Source organism: Anser cygnoides, chromosome 1 (genome assembly GCF_040182565.1).
Source record: "Anser cygnoides isolate HZ-2024a breed goose chromosome 1, Taihu_goose_T2T_genome, whole genome shotgun sequence".
Taxonomy (NCBI): domain Eukaryota; kingdom Metazoa; phylum Chordata; class Aves; order Anseriformes; family Anatidae; genus Anser; species Anser cygnoides.
Genome location: NC_089873.1, coordinates 135883980 through 135899645, shown reverse-complemented (window position 1 = coordinate 135899645; position 15666 = coordinate 135883980). Strand labels below are relative to the sequence as shown.

Below are 15666 nucleotides of genomic sequence, written 5' to 3'. Positions count from 1 at the left end.
ATGCATGCAAAAAAGAACATAGTGTCTTTGAAGAATTAAGCTCCGGGGAGAAGGGAGAAAGGAACGTGTTGATTGCTCCCAGTGACATTTGCTTAACAACCACAAGAAAATGAAAATGGTAAACACAGGTTAAAGCCTTAGATCTACACTGCCTTAGCTCACTGAAAAAGGACACTAAACAAATTTTGTGCTTAAAAAAATCATTTGGAATTCCAAATGTGCTGGACCAATGTACAAGTACGTATCTCATTAGATCCAGTCTGAGGAGAGTGTTTATATGTCATAAGAAATATGCATTTCAGAATGATCTGCAAGAATTACACCAACTAGGTCACAGCCACCTGGCAGGTCTGTTAGAGCAAACACTTTATATTGTACTCAGGAGTAATTTCTTTATTACTTGAAAGACAGTAAAGAAACTTAAAAGACTGATAAAAATTTTCCAAACCATTATGTTGAATAAGCATGCAAACAGCATACTTTCTTCCAAAATCCATTTCTGACTACTTAATTTTATTATATGCTTTGCTGTCATTCATGCTTTTGATAAGCTTTGTGAAAAAAAAATAAGACTATTAACTATGCAACACATGTTACTAACAGCTTTTCTTTCATTCATCGTTAAGCTACCTGACCTCTTCTGACTTTAAATACATTAGAATGGCGTCTTATATGCCTTATCCAACCACTAAGTTTTCCCCATCTTTCAATATCTAAATGTCTTAGGATCTAGTATAAGTCTTATTTCCTATAGCATGTCTTCTATCTCTTGGAAAAACAAACAAACAAACAAAACAAACAAACAAAACAAAAACACTCCTTTCTTTGTGAACATTGAAAGCAAAGGATTAAATGTAAATGTTGATAGCAAGCTTAAACTCCTCTATCTGTCAATGAGCCTAATCAACTTTTAGATGCCCCAATTTTAAACCTCTACTGATATATTTTTTAAAATCATCACGGTATAATGGTAGTAAAGCCTTTTACCACCCAGAGACATTTCCTTCTTGCAATTGTTCTAATCCAAATCAGAAAAAGCCATTTGGATCCTCATTTTCTAAATGGGCAACTGAGGCACAAAGGCAGCAGATTGTCTATCTATAATTTCATGGGATAGCTGTACGAAATACTCTCAGTTCCCCTCAGACTCTATGAAATCTGTCTACTGCATTGATTAGAAAAACTGTCTTGTAAAGTTCTCACCTGTTGAGATTACTCACACCAACAAGTATAGAAATAATCTTTCTACATATCCCAGATCACATCACTTTAGAGAGAAATCAAATTTTCTGAATTCCTGACAACTCATATTTTATGGGTCTTTACCTAGGAAAGAAATCAGTATCAACAATGTTCCTGTAACAGCCTAACTTAATAGGAACTTGTTTATAGGGAAGAAAAAAAAAATGAAGAGAAATTAGAACTCTAAGGAATAGATTTTTTTTTTTTGGGGGGGTGGGGGGGGGGAATTAAGCAAATATGACAAAATACTCTTCCAGTTCTTCTCAAAAAAAAAAAAAAGTTTCACAATAAAATGTTGCCTAAGGCAAACAAGACTTTAAGACAAAATAAAATAAATTGAAATAAAACAAGCCTTAAGAAATAATAATAAAAAAAAATCTTAGCAAACATGGTGCAGTGGAAGCACATACTGAAATCTGTAGATATAAAAGGTGAGTAAAATCATCTCAATCAAACCCTGTAAAATACAGTACATTTGGTAGGGAAAATAAATAATTAAAAGAATGAAAACTCAGGTAATTTTGCTTCACCCCTGTGTATTTAGAAATAAAGTTGTTATGAGCCTGTACATAAAATGGAGAAGGTAAATTGTGAGTTGTGTATGGTACCACCAAATATTTACACAAGAAACTTAAAATGACAAAACAGCCAAGAAACTAGCTTACTTGTGGTAAAATATCACACAAAGAAATAATTCAGCGGTTCAGGATGAAAAAAAAAAATCCTTTAAAATAAACCCACTTATAATGCAGAAAAAAAAAGGAGAAAAAAAAGGTTTGTCATCTGGTTTTAGGATATGATAGCAACTATCTTATTTTTGTTGAGGCAAAGAAGAAAGAGGATCGCAAGAGGAAAAAGGGGGCGACGGGTAGAGAGAGAGAAGCAAAACCAAAAGCTACATATTTAGATTTTTTAAAAAGTCAGTTAATAATCACAATACTAAAGCCATCCTGATTATTATTTGTGTTAACATAATTAGTATTATTAGCAAAACAAGTAAGGTAAAATAGCATACATTTAGAAGTTTGATACACTATTCGGAAACGTGTGGAAGCAACACTCACAAGAGACATAAACTATTTCATAATATTTTTAAAGCTTGATATATGCTGGTATTTTTTACACTTATCATTACTTACTAACCTCTTCAATTATGTAAATGTAAGAGAAAATTATCTTAAGTATTACAGGCCATATTCTCAAAGGTGCAAAAAGATTAAATGACTACTTGAATTGTCAATTGACTGCAAGACAGGTGTTACATGATGGAGATCTTTCACTACCTTCCTAGATGTATATACATTTTTAAGGCCACTGGATGCACTTAGAGAATTAATGCTTGCAATATCTGAATATTATCCCTGCCTCAAGTCTTGCAATATCCCAAATACTTGTTGGGCACATTCATACAATGGGATGTAGGACAAACATTTCATGATGATAACCAAGTTGTGAGCAAGTTGCTTGAATAAAAATGGAAAATGAAATAGAAACAAACCAAACCCAAACCAACAAAACCATAAGAACTAAATTAAAGAAACTTCCAATGTACAACCATGGACCTCATAAGATCCTCATAGTTTCCTGCAGTACAAATGCAAACTGCTAAGCATAGCTGCAGTGTCCCTCTGAAGGAATGCAGTACAGAGGGACTAAGATGTGAAAGAAAAGCAGGTTCCCTCATACACCTGTTTCATTAACACCCACTAAATAGCTCATTTTCTGGTCCACCTATTTGGTAGTTGTCTCCCTTCCAAAAATTACTTAAGACACCTTACTGATGTTTTCTCAGCTTTTGCTTCTTCTTGCAACTTTAGTAAAACAAGAGATAATGAAAAAGATCTGGATAACATTTTTTGTGGAAATTGAAATTGAGGCTGTATCTTGTGTACATATGACATTCACTTGTAATGTGAGCAAAGAGACCATGACAGAACTCAGTAACGACAAGAAGTTGCAACAAATAGTTAGACTGAAGAAAGAGAAAACAAATGCAGTTTGAAAATCCCGTAGTGGTTTACTGTGAAAATGGTTAAAAACAACAACAACAAAAACAACAAAACAAAACAACAAAAACAGATACAGTTAAGAATAAAAATTTACCTATTCAGTCCATATACCATATTTTTGTTCTGGGAATAGGTCTGAAGGTATTATGAATAATCCCTTGTTAATTAAAATAAAGAATAAGCCATCCATGGTGGATTGTTAGATTATTTATTTATTTATTTATAGTTCATATTACTGCATTTATTTGTATTCAGTTCTTTCTTCAATCTGTTTTATTCAAATAATCCCACTGAGAGACTGTCATACTAAGCTGTTCTCTTTTGTACGTTTGTGTCATTTTCTTTGACTTAAATATACTTTGAGGTAATTGTTAGTGACTAAGCATAATAATTATGCCATATGCATGGTTTTAGATGCCATCATAGTAAACATCTGATGTGATCCAACTCACACAGACACACCCTAGTCATCAATTACTACTACTCAGCCTCTTGTACCTATTCTCTAAAGGCAGCACAAGAACCCTTACCTTACCTACAACGTAAGGTAGAAAGAGTCCTGATGAGAAAAGCATCTCAAATCAGCAAGAACACTAATGTACCAGTCCTTTTAAAGGACCTACATTATGTCTGGAAGCAGGGTATTTTGAAGGGGAAACCCTTATTTTTGCAATTTGGCACTTTGCATGACTTAATATAACTTAACTCCAGTATGATGACAGTGAAAACTAAACTCTCTATATTATTAGTGAGGCAGAAACTTAGGCATGCTTTACGTTTTTTGCCTTGGTGAAATAGAAGGGTGCAAAATGCTTTGGTGTTTTGCATATAAAAAAAAAAAAAAGAAAACGGAGAGTCAATGGCATTCATTGACAAAAATCTGACTCTGTCTAAATCAAGGCTATAAATTAGGAGTAAAGAATGATTCCTTTTTTAAGTAAAATGTTGCAGCTAACTCACCATAACTTAACAGACCATTCTTTTTTTCTACTTTAGAATCAATTCTGCTATTCAATGAGTTTAAAATCAAGTAGTGTCATTTGCTATTTAATGGTTTAACTGGTGCATTCTCAGTATGCTTCTCATTTAAAACTTCATCATTTAATTTAAAAAATAAAAATAAAAACTTTGGTGTAAATTCGTCAGTGTGATTGCATGTTTTAATTGGATAGGTTTTATTTTGTACATAAATTCCTCTCTCCACAAAAATAGAACCAACACTCACAGTGTTATTAATTTTCAGGTTTGCAAAGGTAGACAGGATCCCTTCTGATCTATTTTAGGGGCATTAACCAGGACATGTCTGTATGTTTTTTTTCTACTGAATTCACCAGCACCATTTGCAAAGCTCTTAAAAAATGAGTTTGCTGGAAACTTGTGCTCCCTCTGCTGGATGAATAAAGCATGAATAGCAAGTGAAAGCAGAACCATTGGGACAGTATTGCGAATGCAGAATTAACTGCTTAAAATTTTCTAGCCACACTAAAAATACCACATAAAAGATAATTAGATTCTAAGTTATTTGTAAGAGGATAAAATTTATATTTTTGGATTGGGCTTTCATTTGCGTAACTGAATATTTACTAAATCAGACAATGTATCCAGGATTTCCAGCTATGATGGCTTGTAAACATTACAAGTGATTATCAGATATTCATTTGAATCAGCACAAAGTAATTTCTCTCCATTAGATTAAATATGTCATGCCCTATCAATTGAAAATCTATTTAACAACAACCCAGCGATAATAACTAGTTTGGAACAAGACACTAGAAATCCTATTTTTGACTAAAATTCCCTATACATAGTGTAGGAAGTTGGCTTACCATTGCAAATAAATTTATTCTTCACTAGACGTATGCCTACAGCAAGAACTTTAAAAGATAAATTTTTCTTTTATTATAACATTTCTATAATGGATTTTTAACACATCAGCACCAGCAGATAGCTGTAAGCATTAGTTCATGTTCATGGTTTTGCGATAATTATTTCTTATTCTTTGTCTCTTTGTGTAACAGAAGAGCAAGAGCAACCTCCACACTAAAAAAAGCCCTAAATATTAAGAAAACAAATACATCCATATTCCCTCAGATGATAATATCACATACACAAATGAAATATTTTTTTTTTTTCCTATTTGGCTAAAAATTAATGCATTGTCATCAGAAAATGTGAACATTTAATTCCTTATCTGTCATTTGGAGAATATTATGCTTATCTGGAATTATAAGCAAGAAGCACTGAGGTGAAGAATTGAATGCTGGAGTTATTTTTTCATTTTAAAAAGGATGACAAAACAAAGTACAGTGCAATGTTGCAATGTTCAGGAGCATGTTTTTTTTTTTTTAATTTCTTGACTTATTTAGTAGATAATTAAATATTTATAGAGCAGAAATGAATAGTTGTTTGGTTCACACATTACCCATGACTGCCACATTGTTGTTCTTTCTTTCTTTCTTTCTTTATTTATCTACTTCTCTTCCAGTCTACTTTTAAATGTCCAGTGAAAGCATGCTTTTCTTGGAAAAACACTCCAAGACTCTATTATCTCTGAGGGTTATAACAGGTCAGATCCCTGCTAATCAGAAAAAGGATAATTCCTTTAAGTATTTCCACAGATGCAGACTGATTCATGAACCTTGCTAGTTAGTTGAGCTATTCAGCAAATGTTGGTTTTGTCTGAAGCTGCACTTAATGTACTAAGTGAACCAAACCAGAACAAAAAGATACAAATAACTTTCAATAAGTGTGCAGACCTATGCAACAAAACAAAACAAAATAAAAACTGAAACAAGATTAATGAGATCAGAAAGCCTTATTTTTTCCAGTGTAATTTTATAGGTGGAATGAAATCAAAGCTAGTCGAAATGGTGTAATCAAGATGCTGCTAATGTCAGAGTATTTTTAGTATCCACTAAACAGACATCTGCCAAGGACCTACTCCACTGCTTGTAGAACAGAAACCCTCAGTTTTAGATGTCAGATTGTTATGTGTTTTGGAAGAAAGCAAGAAGACGCACAGTAGACAGGGCCAGCATATATAGGAATGTTTTGCAGGAATGCAGAGGAAAATGTTAAAAAAAAGAAAAAAAGAAACAAAACAAAACAAACAAACAAAAAAGCACTCTAACAAGACTATTGGGAGTCAATGGGCAGAATGAAGTAAAATCACCTGTCTGATCTGTCTCATGACCCACATGACTAAAGACTGTTGTTTTTTTTTTCATCACAGAGCCAAATGGCACAGCCTCTACATCTCCAAAGGCACTGTTCTTTGACTAAAAGGATGATAACATTAATTTCTCTTTGTGGTAGAAGCATTAATTTATAACATTTTAAAGGACATTCCCCCCCATCCAGCAGGTTTTTCAGCATGAGGCAATGATGAGACTCTGGGGAATTCTGCCAAAAGTCCTGTTCAGATTAGATAATGCCATATTGAATCCTGAGCCTTCTTTCTAGGCTTCATTGAATATCAATTCCTGAAAAAGCCATTTGGGTACAATCCTGTAAAGTGCCTGTGGAATGGGCAACTCTAGAAGGGAAGAACAAACATTTTGAAATCAGCAACTAAATCTGAGTTTATCTCTAAGGATTTAAGAACTTTATTTCATCTAGATTAGAGTCCTGTTCTTTGCTGTCAGAAGGTATTTGTGACTGTTAAAAGCAACAATGTGAAATAAGGGCCTGGATTACCCATAGCTTTATCCTAGTAGGCAGAGGGTAGTGAGACATATGCCTTCTTCTTTCTCACAGATGCTGCAATATTTTTTTTGATTAAGAAGAGGGGATATGTTGAACCCTTGCAGTGAAAGGCTTGAGGTGTTCTGACACAATGGGAACTCTATCTTTCACAATAGAAAATGATTTTCTCTCTGTTGTTAAATTTTGTGGTTCTTTTTGACTGGGATTATATGCAGTAATTCCAGCATTAGCATTTCATCTTATAATTGTTATCTATCATTAATACCTCTCACTTTGGATAGCTACACAAGCTTTTTAAAAAGGGATACTTCTATTTGTGCATAATTTTTGTACTGTATGACTGAAATATATTTGAGTAACAAGGCAATTTTGATACTCAATATGCAACTTTCCAAAGAAGACAGAAATTGACTGAAAGGTATTGACAGAAACTGTGACAATCTTAAAAATGAAAACAAACTGTTGTTATATTCTTTTTTGTTGAAGAAAAACATTAATTGTAATACGAAAGTGTTCAAACATTATCACCTATAAAATAAAATAAAAAACTAAATATATTTAAAAAAATAAACTCCTGTATTTTAAATATAACTAAATACATCAAATGAGAAGTAAAACTCTATGTTTCTATATCGAGTACACAAATTATAATTGATTTTAAAAACCACATAAAGATTTTCAGGAAGTATCAAAACTACAGATATTAGTTTTTGGATTTCTTCAGGATATGTACATAAAACCTGGATTTGATTTCTTACATAGCTACTTACATTTACAAAAACAGAAAATAGAAGTAGAATACGATAGAAATACAATAGAAAAATTGCATTTTTGAGATTACCTGATAAATTCCAGATACACATATACTGAAACTTGAAATTATATAAATTCTAGGAGGATCAAGACTGTAGAAACTTAATAAAAATTACATATATCTTTCATTCTGTTACTATTTTTATATAGGTACCTTTATTCCTCATATTAATAAAGAAACCACTGGATAGCTTACTTTTTTTTTTTTATGTCTTCAAATAATTGTTAAGATGACATCTTGTTGTCTTTGTCTTTCTCTCCGCCCCCCCCCAAAAAAAAAAAAAAAAAGATTAAAGATAAATTTTTGAACATATTTTTATCAATTTAATTTTATAGGGGCAATTTTGATAAAAAAGCATTTTCCAAATTAAACAGACGCTGCAATTCAACAGAAATGATGTGAAGAAGGCTGCAAACATCCAGCTATATACTTAGCAGACATCTGCCTAATCCCAAAAAGTGGCACAGCATGCAAGTTATAGAAATCACCTAACACACCTCTTCTTTATTGGCTTTAATCAAGTCGTTGATTTCTTAATTGCTTATTCAACTAGAAACAGAGTCTAAAGAAGCAAGTACCTTTCCTCCATACTACTGCTCAGAGAAGGAATACTGTTGATCTCTTTGCTGTTACCCAAGACTTTGTTTCTTCCCAGTACCCTACAGTTATATACATCACTAATCCTGGACAGCATTCTCAATTTCTCTATTCTAATGAAAAAATCATGACCTACCCCTTCAGCCTTAATATGTATCATTACCTATCACTTTTTGTTGTCACTTTAGCAGTATTTATTGTGATTGTAAATGATACAGAAGCTCACAGAGTATTTTTATTGAGCAGTTCTCTGAAGATTCCAAATACTTCATGAATCAATCCCTAGTAGATGTATGGTGGCTTACTAGCTACCCACTTGTATAAAATGTACCCTTTTCCCATATAACAAAGTAAGTAATATATATATGTTTACAAAAAAATCCTTTTTTGTTTCATTTTCTTTTTTGGATTTGAAGAGAGAAGGTTTTAAACAACAAAAAGATGTTTTAGATTTTTTTTTATCTCAACCTAATATTAATACAACTTTTAAATTTACCATGAAAGAAATCCAAATTAAAGTTCTTTTATATATATAACTTATTAAAGTTCTTTTAAATATATAGCTTTTTGCTATATATTTTTCCCATTTATGATAGGAGTTAGCAATCTCCTTCAGCATCCACAGATTCAGATGATAAAGGCCAGGGATTAAGCACAGCCGATTAACAGTCTGTGTCCTCTTCAATCTAGCATTTCCACTGCAGATAAACCTATATTCAGACTGAAGTTATAATAAACAGGCTGTCCTTAATATCATTTCCCTAGATGACCTCTGACATTCATGTATTCTTGCGGAAAATTGCAGTTTATAGTAACTGGAAAAGCAGACAATGCAACATACACTCCCCACAAATTTATTTTTTAAATTTTTATAAATTGTTTATTCAGAAAATCAAACTAAATGTTTAGAAAACAGTTTGGACAGAGTGTTAATTTTACTATAAATATTTCTTTCAATTATCACTTTCAATTATCATTTTCAATTCCTTATGATTATAGATTAGACTTTTTTATTAATATTTCTTTATTGCTTATTCTTATCTTTAAAATAACCACCTATTTGTTTATACTTATTATGAGAAATATTATTTATTGTTTATACTTATTATGAGAAAACAAATATATCTTGATGGATTAGAGTGGTAGCAAAACTCTTCCAAAGTCAAAGGAAAAAAAAATCAAACACCAAAATACTCTACCTACTGAAATATAAATGTTACTCTACAGAAAGTGTCAGTACAAACAATTTCTCCAGTGAATATCAGCAAAAGAATAAAAGTCTACATGGACATAATTTGCATAACATTCTGTTAGGTATGTGCTTTAATTTTTACCATAAATAATATTTTTGCTTAAAACAGAAAAAACAAATCTAAAAACAAGGACCCTTTTTGTTTTTTTTTAGGAATATTTTAATATAGAAAATTCTGACAAGTTTTTCAGCCACTGCCATTTGATGTTGAAATCCAGAACTTATGGGTCAGGAAAAAAAAAAAGTCAATGACTATTGCAGATATAAAATGTTTAATGGACATTTTAATTCCTTTACCTAGATGCTCCAGGTATTTTAAGGAACTATTGAATTTTGTGTTGTTTAATTTCAATGTGTTTCTTTAAACTGAATCATGAGCATTTAGTATATATAATAAAACATAAATAAATATATAAAACAAAATATAAAATATAAGATTCAAATATATAAATCTTATCTATCCAGTTAAAGGGCCTGGGTTTTACTCTTGTTTCCATTAGTTTATACTGGCAGAATTCTAGTGAAATTATTCTGAAATCAGATGAATTAATGTGTGTGTTTATTCTTCAGCTCATTATTCAAAGCACATGACCAAAATTTGGTTCCTTTTGCCCAAACCACAGAAACAATGAGAAACAGGTCATGTTATGGGGAAAAAAAAAAAAAAAAAAAAAGAGCTGCAATTTGGTTATTAATTCCCTAGAACTGGTTTGAAGCAAGCACTGCATGTGGCCGTAGTTAATTCATTAGAGTTGTTCATCAATTCTTTTCACTGAAGGTGTTTTTTGTCTTTTTCTTTCTTTCTTTTTTTTTTTTTTTTTAAGGCATAAAATGATTCAGATTAAGTTTCATAGTCAGAACATTAACTAGGTTGGGATGATTCCATTCACCTTTTATTGCAGACATAGAACAGTTTCAAAGCTTTTCTACATAAATCTGTACTTGAGAAAGAATTGGAATTGTTTATTTAACTCAAAGTCACTCACTTTGAGACTTTGCTTCAAAAACTAATTTCACGGTCTCTCTCTGTAGCAACATAGTTTATTTCTGCCAACTATGACTCATATAATGAAGCTTAATGTGTTTAATCAGATTGTATGGACTACAATTTAAGGCTATTTATGTTTACTATGGTTAGAAGACACAGTAACTTAGGAGGTGTGATTTGTAGGTCAGTTCTCCTTAATCATCTTTATGAACAGAAGGTTGCATATTTTCCTTACCAAAGAGCTACACTGAGTTATAATTAAGTAGTGATAAAATTTCAGCGTACAATTAAAACATCATGTATTCCATATATTCATTTTGAAATTTCGTGTTCTCTGCTGGAGCTGGTTAAAAACACTTGTCATATTGTACGGGAACAATCTTGCCTTCAGCTCATTACCAACACCAAATCTTTTCTGTCATTTTATTCAACTAAATACCTAAATACTCTTTTTTTTTTTTTTTCCTGAGAGAGTCAGTATATAAAAGACAATTGATTCCCATTATAAGAAGTTATTTTGTGTAAATAAAATAAAATCTAAAATGATGAGAAGTTAAGTGGACATAAAGGTGTACAAGAGTGCAATTAAATTTATCAGTCCTTTTTATTTATAAGCTAACAGCAAATCTCATTTGCTATTACACACAATACAAGGAATTTTATAGGCTGTTAGTCAGTCAGCACACAGTATTTTATTATTACCCACTTGATATAAAATATTCTTCTAGAAATTTATATAAATATTTTTTCCATTTCTAATTTTCTGTCTTCTTTATTTAATGGAAGAAACGTATTTTTACTAGATTAGAAGAATATATGAATGTAATGACATTGGCCTTTAAAAGGACATGAAGTTAGCAGAGTGAGAACAATTAAATTCTTAACCTGAAATGTTTTCTTAGGACAAAACTACCATAGTGACAAATTAAAAGCTGCAGACGAAATCCATAATATACAGAATTATGGGAAATATATTTGAGAATAACCTAGGAGTGAGGTACAGTGCAATAAAACTAGAAGAGGGAAAGAACCAAGTGGCTCCTTCTAGTAAATACACAGGCGTGAACATAAACACACATACATATACACACATACAGAGCAGCCTACACACACCTTGTCTTTCAGAGTCCTGTGATTTAAGCAGCTTGATAGTATCTGTTTGCAGTGTTCCCAGTATTCCCAAACCTTACCCCTTTATTTTTAGCTTTTAGGTTTTTGCTTCAGTTGATGAGAACTGGAAAAAAAGGTGGTATGTTTAAAGCTTCCAAACAGCTTGGAAATTCTGAGTAAAGAAGCCAATCAAGTCAGAAGGATTACAATAAAGAACAAAATTTGCATATTTAGAGTATGGTTACTGAGAAATAACAATGCCTTAGTTATGCAAATCAAACCCTCAGCTGAATTGAAGGGATTTGCATATCTAGGAGAAATCTGTCACTTTATGCACCAGTAACTACATTCTAAGTGGCTGAAAGAACTGGCATTTAGCAGAATATTATATATAATTGCCAGAAGAGTTTTTTATTTCCTTGGGATATAAACTATAATCATTTGAGGATTGGTGAAAACAGTTCTTGTTTTCTGTAAGAAGAAATACCATTTTGCACCTCAAAAGTTATATCTAGTATGCCAAAACACTAGAATATTTAAGACCGAGATCATGAAAACTTTCAAGGTGTTGTGTGTTGCCATTTGTGTTCATCCTTTTTGTGGATGAAGGTGATTTATAGTAGTCCTCCTGAGAGAGGAATGCAGAAAACATGAAAATTTAAGGACACCTGTTCAGCTCTGTGTAATAAAAAGCACTTTTACTCCATTTTACATGTAATGAATGAAGAAAACCAAGTTGGACTGAAAAGCTTCATATGTAAAAATCCTGGAATAAACCCCCTATAGACTGAACCACTGTACAGTTTTCTATCATATACTAAAATCAAACAAAGTTAACCATAAGCTCCAAGGTAATAAAATAGAATAAAATAATAATAAAAAGTAATAATAAAAAAAAAGAGGGAGAGGGGAGAATTCTCCTTTAAAATGAGTATGCTGCAGCATTTGTACCATCCATGCAATGAAAAATACAAAGTTACTTCTAGTTAATGTTTATTTCCCTGTTCCTCTTTCCTCTCCTGTGTATGATACTCAGCTCTAGTTCAGAAGTAAGATTACACACCCTGTCCACTGGCTGCAAATGAAATTGTGGTGTTGCACTGATACATGAAGGAGAATTCATGCAAACATGTTCAATCTGCAAAGTATTCTTTATGATGAATATTCAGGGACATGATCCATTTCTACAGATAAAACACGGGGGAAACTGAGCAAGATGCTTTAAAGACCTAGCTACTCAACTCATGCAGGAACTGGTGAGTGAGCTGAAGTGTGTTCCTTAGAGTACTTACCATCCTCTGTGGGTACATAGATATTCAAATACAGGCAGTCTTCATTTTGATCTTGAACATATGTCACCACAGTATCCAGATTGGCTGTAAACCAGACTGGCAGCATGTCGTTGAGCAGTGACCTCTCATCCAGGTACTGTGGGCAAACAGCAGCAAACTGTGTGGCATTTCGGACACCCGTCCAAGATGATGGAGGTTCTGGAGGCTGAAATCGCCTTTCTCCAGTTGGAGGAGAGGCATAAGGAACACCCAGATACTGTTCCACTGGACCAAGGATCTCATTGGGCAGAGGTGTTCTTAAACCACGTATTTTGCCATAATTCGTGGTAACCACTGGGTATTGTGCTTGACCATCAATGAGAGTAAATCTTATAGCCAGTGCAGTTATCCACAGGAGGAAGTTAGAATTCAACATGACACACACTGGGGTGAAGATCAAAGGCAGCCATAGAAGTCCCATTGGTTTTGACATTATTTAAATGAACATCAGCAGTGCTCTTTTCTTCCACAACCAGGAGAAAAAGGAGTCAAAGAAAACAAAAATAATAAAATAAAAAAGCAGGCAAAAGTAGATGAAGTGAGGCAAAAGTGTAATCTTGTTCAGGCAGTGAAAAAACAAAAGCTAATGTGTGCCTCAGTTGACTGACTGTAGACAAATTCCAACATCTGAAGAAACAAAGGAATGTTTGCCCCCAGGGACCATCCCAGACTTGAGTGTTGGCTTACTCCTGGCAACACACAGCTTTTCCCAGCCAGTAGAGTGGGGACAGATCTACAGTTACTCTATTTCCCCAGCAAAATGACTCCTTCCAGTCAAGTCTAGCCCACTCAGTCAGCCTGTAGCCAAAAGAAAGAAAACAGTTAAAATCAACAGACATGTTTTATTGGCATAAACCTACACAAAATAAACAAATAAATCAAATTCATTCTTTATTTACACAGAATGACCCACATATCTTTTATGAACTTTAGCCACCTTGGTTAGCTATGCGTTTCTGAAGATACACAAGGTAAGAAAATTGAAAATTGAAGCCACAAACTTGTCCAAGGCTATAAAACAAACCAAACACTCTGCTTCTGTATATACTTTCAAACCAAACCACAGCCCAAATGTTAATGCTTTTAGGAAAGTTATCCCACATTTAATTGCTAGCTCCAGGGTATTTTCTGCCCTGAATAAACATCTCCTTTTTTAACCATACTTGTATTCCCACAGCAAATGCTCATTAGACGTTTTGCTGCATTGGATAATCTCTGTTGTTATATGACTTCTATATATTATTTTTCATAGGTATGCATAATCTTCTGTATGATAAACAATTTACCTCCACATAATTCAGACATTCCAATGAATGTAATAGAATTATCTTAGTTCAAAGCAAATGTGACAGTAGAATTAGTTAAAATTAGATACTATGGTATTGGTTTTCATATTGTCTTTGTTCAATTTCTGACAAAAAGGAACAATTCCAACTGAAAAATAAATGTGTAATACAATCTCTCAAAAATCAGATCTTGACCTACACTGTTACAGCTATGGAACTTTGCCTTCTTACATGCTCCTACTTTAAATTCTTAGACAGAAGGCAATTCATAAATTAATTATGTTATTTTTTAATGAAATAGAAGTCACATATCATTACAAGAAGCATAAATAACAATACAACACTTGTTAATACTTACATTCTTCTCCCTACACAAATAAATGGAGGAGTTCCCTTTTTATCAATTTTTCAATTTAAAATCACAGATGGCAATTCCACAGTTTGAAAAATCCTTATTATAGGAAACTGATACCGATACTATACATTTTATAGGATGAACACAAGCTAACATATAAGCCATATATATGTGGACAAAGAGGTTCAATTTTCAGTCAGGAACCTGTCTCATGAAAACCGGTTTTCAAAAGCAGAAAAATCCAAGTTAAGTAGTTACTGAAAGTGGTTTCAAATTAAACAAACAGATAAACAAACAAACAAAACCAGATACACAGAGATATTTATGTTGATTCTTTGAGACAAGGACAGGCATCTGTGCAAAAGAAAAACAAAAACTAAATTCTTTCAAAACCCCTGGCATTCTTTAATGACTTTATTTGAGCATATGTACCACAAACGATGTAAAACACCTGAACACTAGAGACCAGAAAAATACCAGGTACATATTATTTCTGGTGAATCAAATTTTCATAGAACCATAGAATCACAGAATATCCCAAGTTGGAAGGGACCCAAAAGGATCACCAAGTCCAACTCCTGGCACCGCACAGGTCTGCCCAAAAATTCAGATCATGTGACTAAGTGCACAATCCAAATGCTTCTTAAACTCTGACAGGCTTGGTGCTGTGACTACATCCCTCAGGAGCCTGTTCCAGTGCAAGACAACCCTCTCAGTGAAGGATCTCTTCCTGATGTCCAGCCTGAACCTCCCCTGTCACAGCTTGACACCATTCCCGCAGGTCCTATCACTGGTCACTAAAGAGAATAGGTCGGCGCCTGCCCCTCCACTCCCCCTCATGAGGAAGCTGTAGACTGCGGTGAGGTCTCCCCTCAGCCTTCTCTCTTAAAGGCTGAAGAGACCAAATGACCTCAGCTGCTCCTCATATATCTTCCCCTCTAGGCCCTTGACCATCTTTGTAGCCCTTCTCTGGACAC

General features: G+C 33.2%; 1 protein-coding gene across 10 annotated transcripts in view; it reads right to left on the bottom strand.

Moving 5' to 3' along the window:
• NLGN4X (neuroligin 4 X-linked) overlaps window positions 1-15666 on the bottom strand; it is a 200201-nt gene that overhangs the window by 123843 nt on the left and 60692 nt on the right. For all 10 annotated transcript variants that reach the window (XM_066982656.1, XM_066982657.1, XM_066982638.1 and 7 more), the window contains one exon: window positions 13010-13846. In XM_066982656.1, the coding sequence (XP_066838757.1) occupies window positions 13010-13481 (472 nt within the window). In that variant the 5' untranslated portion in view covers window positions 13482-13846. The remainder of the gene's footprint in view (window positions 1-13009; window positions 13847-15666) is intronic.